The following is a 3258-nucleotide window of genomic DNA, read 5'->3' on the forward strand; positions in this document are numbered from 1 at the left end:
CCGCGTGTCTGTGTGCTACGGGTGATAGGATGTACCGTGTTTGTTTAGCGTACGGGCGAACGGTAGCGGTAACGGGCGTGCACACGATACATACATAACAATAATCGTTTCGATGAACAGTGTTGTGATCGCGTTGCGCGCGCGATCGAGACACGAGAGTGCGCGTAAACGTGGTGCCGTGGTGCACGCGGCCGGCGAACAGTGGTGGAGTGGAATAAGAGATAGCAAGACGCGGCCCGGTGCTCGCGATTGTTATCAGTTTCGCGGGTGTTCAACGCGTCGCCGCCGATGAGAAGATGTTCAACTTTATGAAGAAGGCCGCGGAGAAGGACGACAAGGAGAAGCGGAAACGCGAGAAGAAGGAGCGGAAGGATGTCAAGAAACGAGACCGCGGTAGCATGTCCGCCGAGGAACTCCTGCGCCTCGACGAGGTACATTTATTTTTAATTACAGTCTCTAATCTTTCGTGCCGTGCCGCGTCATTATCGAAGTGATAACCAACTGGGATTCTTATTTGTATCATGTCGTAATTTTTGTTTCGATATTACGGAATTCGTTGACTTTCACGATCCGTTTGGAAAACCTCGAGTTGCGAAACTTTCGAGCCTCGTCTCTCTGAACTTGCCCCTGAGCCAAATTCATACGTAAAACAATTTTAAATAAATGGTTGTACAGTTTGACGTACTGAGATCGTAACCTCAGGTGAATTGTCAGTTTGAAACACCGGGACAAGTGTATTGTGGATGTTATGCATAAAGGTTGACTACGTTCTAACATTTTCACAACGATATTTATTCAAATCAATTTTAGAGTGACATGAAATACTGCGTTAGTTAAATAGTTGAATAATAGTATCCGCATCAATTTGCATAGATACTGGAATGTAGATAAGAAAAAACAAACACAATGTACGAACGTTAAAATACAATGAAAGAATTTCAGATGGCCGACTCATTAATTCGATTCGCGAATAAAAATTAAAGTTGAAATTTCTATGATAGCTAAGATAAAATTATAGATCTATAAATTTAATTTGGACTTTTACAGGTTCGAAGATCGTTGAAGATCCCCGGTCGCCGCAAGGAGAAGGAAAAGTTACCGAGCGGCATCACGGCCGACTACAGCGCGTCGTTCTTCGCGTACCTGGACCGAGACCTCCTCGAGAACTCTCAAAATTCGTCGAACTCGAGCCAGAACCCGCGAACCGGTAACAGTTGGACGAACAGAACGCCGGACGGTCTCACTCAAAGCGATTCCTCGGAAACCTCGTTGACTTCGTTGACGATCACCAGCTCTGGGTCGGCGAACGCGTCGGGTCAGGGAAGAAACCTGCCTCCGTTGCCACCGAAACCTCCAAAACGAGGGATCTTGAAAGGACCGCGGCTCAGCGTTAGCAACACGGTGAACTCACTGTCCGAAGAAGTTCACCTCCCAAACGGGAACGAGAACAGTTACCAAGAAGCCAGCAATCTCCTAGTGAGAAACACGCTGCAGAACGAGGTGATCGCGTATCAGAACGTGCCCGCACATTTGTCGGCTACGTTTGCCAATTCTGTTAAAGAAGAAGGTTGCAGCGAAGAGGAACCCGGCCAAGGGTCCTGGCAAGTCTCCCCGCAGAGGACCCAGCAGCAGCAGCAGCACCAACACCAGAGCGACAAGCTACTGCAGGTCAGTTTTGTTATTTTAATAAATATTCTATGAGTTGTTTTTTCTGAAATTTAAATTCTATTATTTTTATTCATTTTTTATTTAATTCAATCGTCACTTCAATAAACGAAATAATTCCCTGCATCCTCTCTCCTTCGTAAATGATTTAACTAAAAAATTGAATGATTTGCATGTTCCAGGTGGTGACGAGCGCGAGTCCATCCGCGGATTCGTTGACGGACACGACTAATTCGAGTTTCGCGACACCACCGTTCAGCCTGTCGCCCGTAGGCGAGTCTCAGGGTCTGCTGAGGTGGAGGTCCTCGGCGTCGTTCGAGGACCAGGGCGTCGACCTCCAGCTACCGGAAATAGTGTCACTGGATTTACCCGAACCGCGCGAGTTAACGATCCAGAGGCAACCGCCGCCGCGAAACGATTTCGGTTTCTCGTTACGCCGCGCGGTGATCGTCGAGAGAACCGCGAGCGGCGAAACGCAGATGCGGCCGGTGACCTTCGCCGAACCCGGTTCGCTTCAGCATAATAACGATACCGGGCTACTGCCTGGCGACCGGCTGATCGAGATCAACGGGATCAATGTCGACGATAAATCCCGGGAAGAGATCATTGATCTTATCAAGGGATCCGTCAACAGCGTCACCGTAAAGGTAAGCATCGATTAATTAAATCCTGTAATAAATATGGCAAATATGTCAGGGATGATTTTATTATATCAGAACGGGAAGCATATCAGCTGGACTTTTGCATATAAAACATGAATTTATTAGTTATTCGAACGAATGTATAAAAATGAATCTAAGGACAGTCGTGTACAAATAAAACCTTCGAAGCTCCTTAATCCTCTTTTGATTGACGTAGACGCGCAAAGAGCGTGCAATCAAATTATGGAATTCAATTATCCAACAGAATTATATAGAATTATTATACGGAACGATTGCACAGCGGTGGATTAGAATCGTGGAACATAATTAATATCGCACGTAGTACAATCGATCTACCCTTTATGAACCCGATGACGAAATGTCAATGATCGCGGTTACCTAAGAGCAGCTATGATCCAACCGTGCTTTCTCGCGGGATCCGATGCTCGCCGGTAAAAGTGAGAGCGTTCTCGCGGTACGCTTGGTCGGTTCGAGAGGTATTCGTCACGCTGTTTCCCAGTCGATTCGGTTGGTTCATTGCCACCGGCACCGAATATAGCGGGGCCGTGAGTCACGGCTCGTGGTAAAATTGTGCAAAAAGGGTGCAACCCTGCTTCTGTCCCGTAGACTGCTATCGATAATGCCTGATAATACGACCATATCAGAGATTAGATAAGATATGTGCAAAATCTTCTGCATTCTTACCCAGTTTCTGCAATTTTATTAATTCTCGTAGTCAATATTTCTTATATTTCATTTTACGAATCTCGCAGACGAAATCAGGAATTGTATATAACAGGGGTGGCCAAGTTCATTTATAGTCCGAGCCATTTTTCAAAATTTGAAATTTTTCGCGAGCAATTAACACCAGATTGCCCAAAGAAGTAATTTTGACTGATTTTGAGCAAATGTACAAATAATAATGCATAAATTATTTTTTTTCCCAAGTGAA

The 3258-nt window shown here is 45.6% G+C and overlaps 1 protein-coding gene across 11 annotated transcripts in view; it reads left to right on the plus strand.

Moving 5' to 3' along the window:
- LOC108623317 (uncharacterized) overlaps positions 1–3258 on the plus strand; it is a 13846-nt gene that overhangs the window by 2081 nt on the left and 8507 nt on the right. For 10 of the 11 annotated variants that reach the window (XM_026812176.1, XM_026812177.1, XM_026812178.1 and 7 more), the window contains 3 exons: positions 49–431; positions 1048–1668; positions 1848–2312. In XM_026812176.1, the coding sequence (XP_026667977.1) occupies positions 297–431; positions 1048–1668; positions 1848–2312 (1221 nt within the window). In that variant the 5' untranslated portion in view covers positions 49–296. The remainder of the gene's footprint in view (positions 1–48; positions 432–1047; positions 1669–1847; positions 2313–3258) is intronic. The other variant, XM_026812184.1, reaches the window with a different exon arrangement.

Source organism: Ceratina calcarata, unplaced genomic scaffold (assembly GCF_001652005.2).
Source record: "Ceratina calcarata isolate Rehan_Ccalc_2016 unplaced genomic scaffold, ASM165200v1 scaffold260.2, whole genome shotgun sequence".
In the NCBI taxonomy this organism is placed as follows: Eukaryota; Metazoa; Arthropoda; class Insecta; order Hymenoptera; family Apidae; genus Ceratina; species Ceratina calcarata.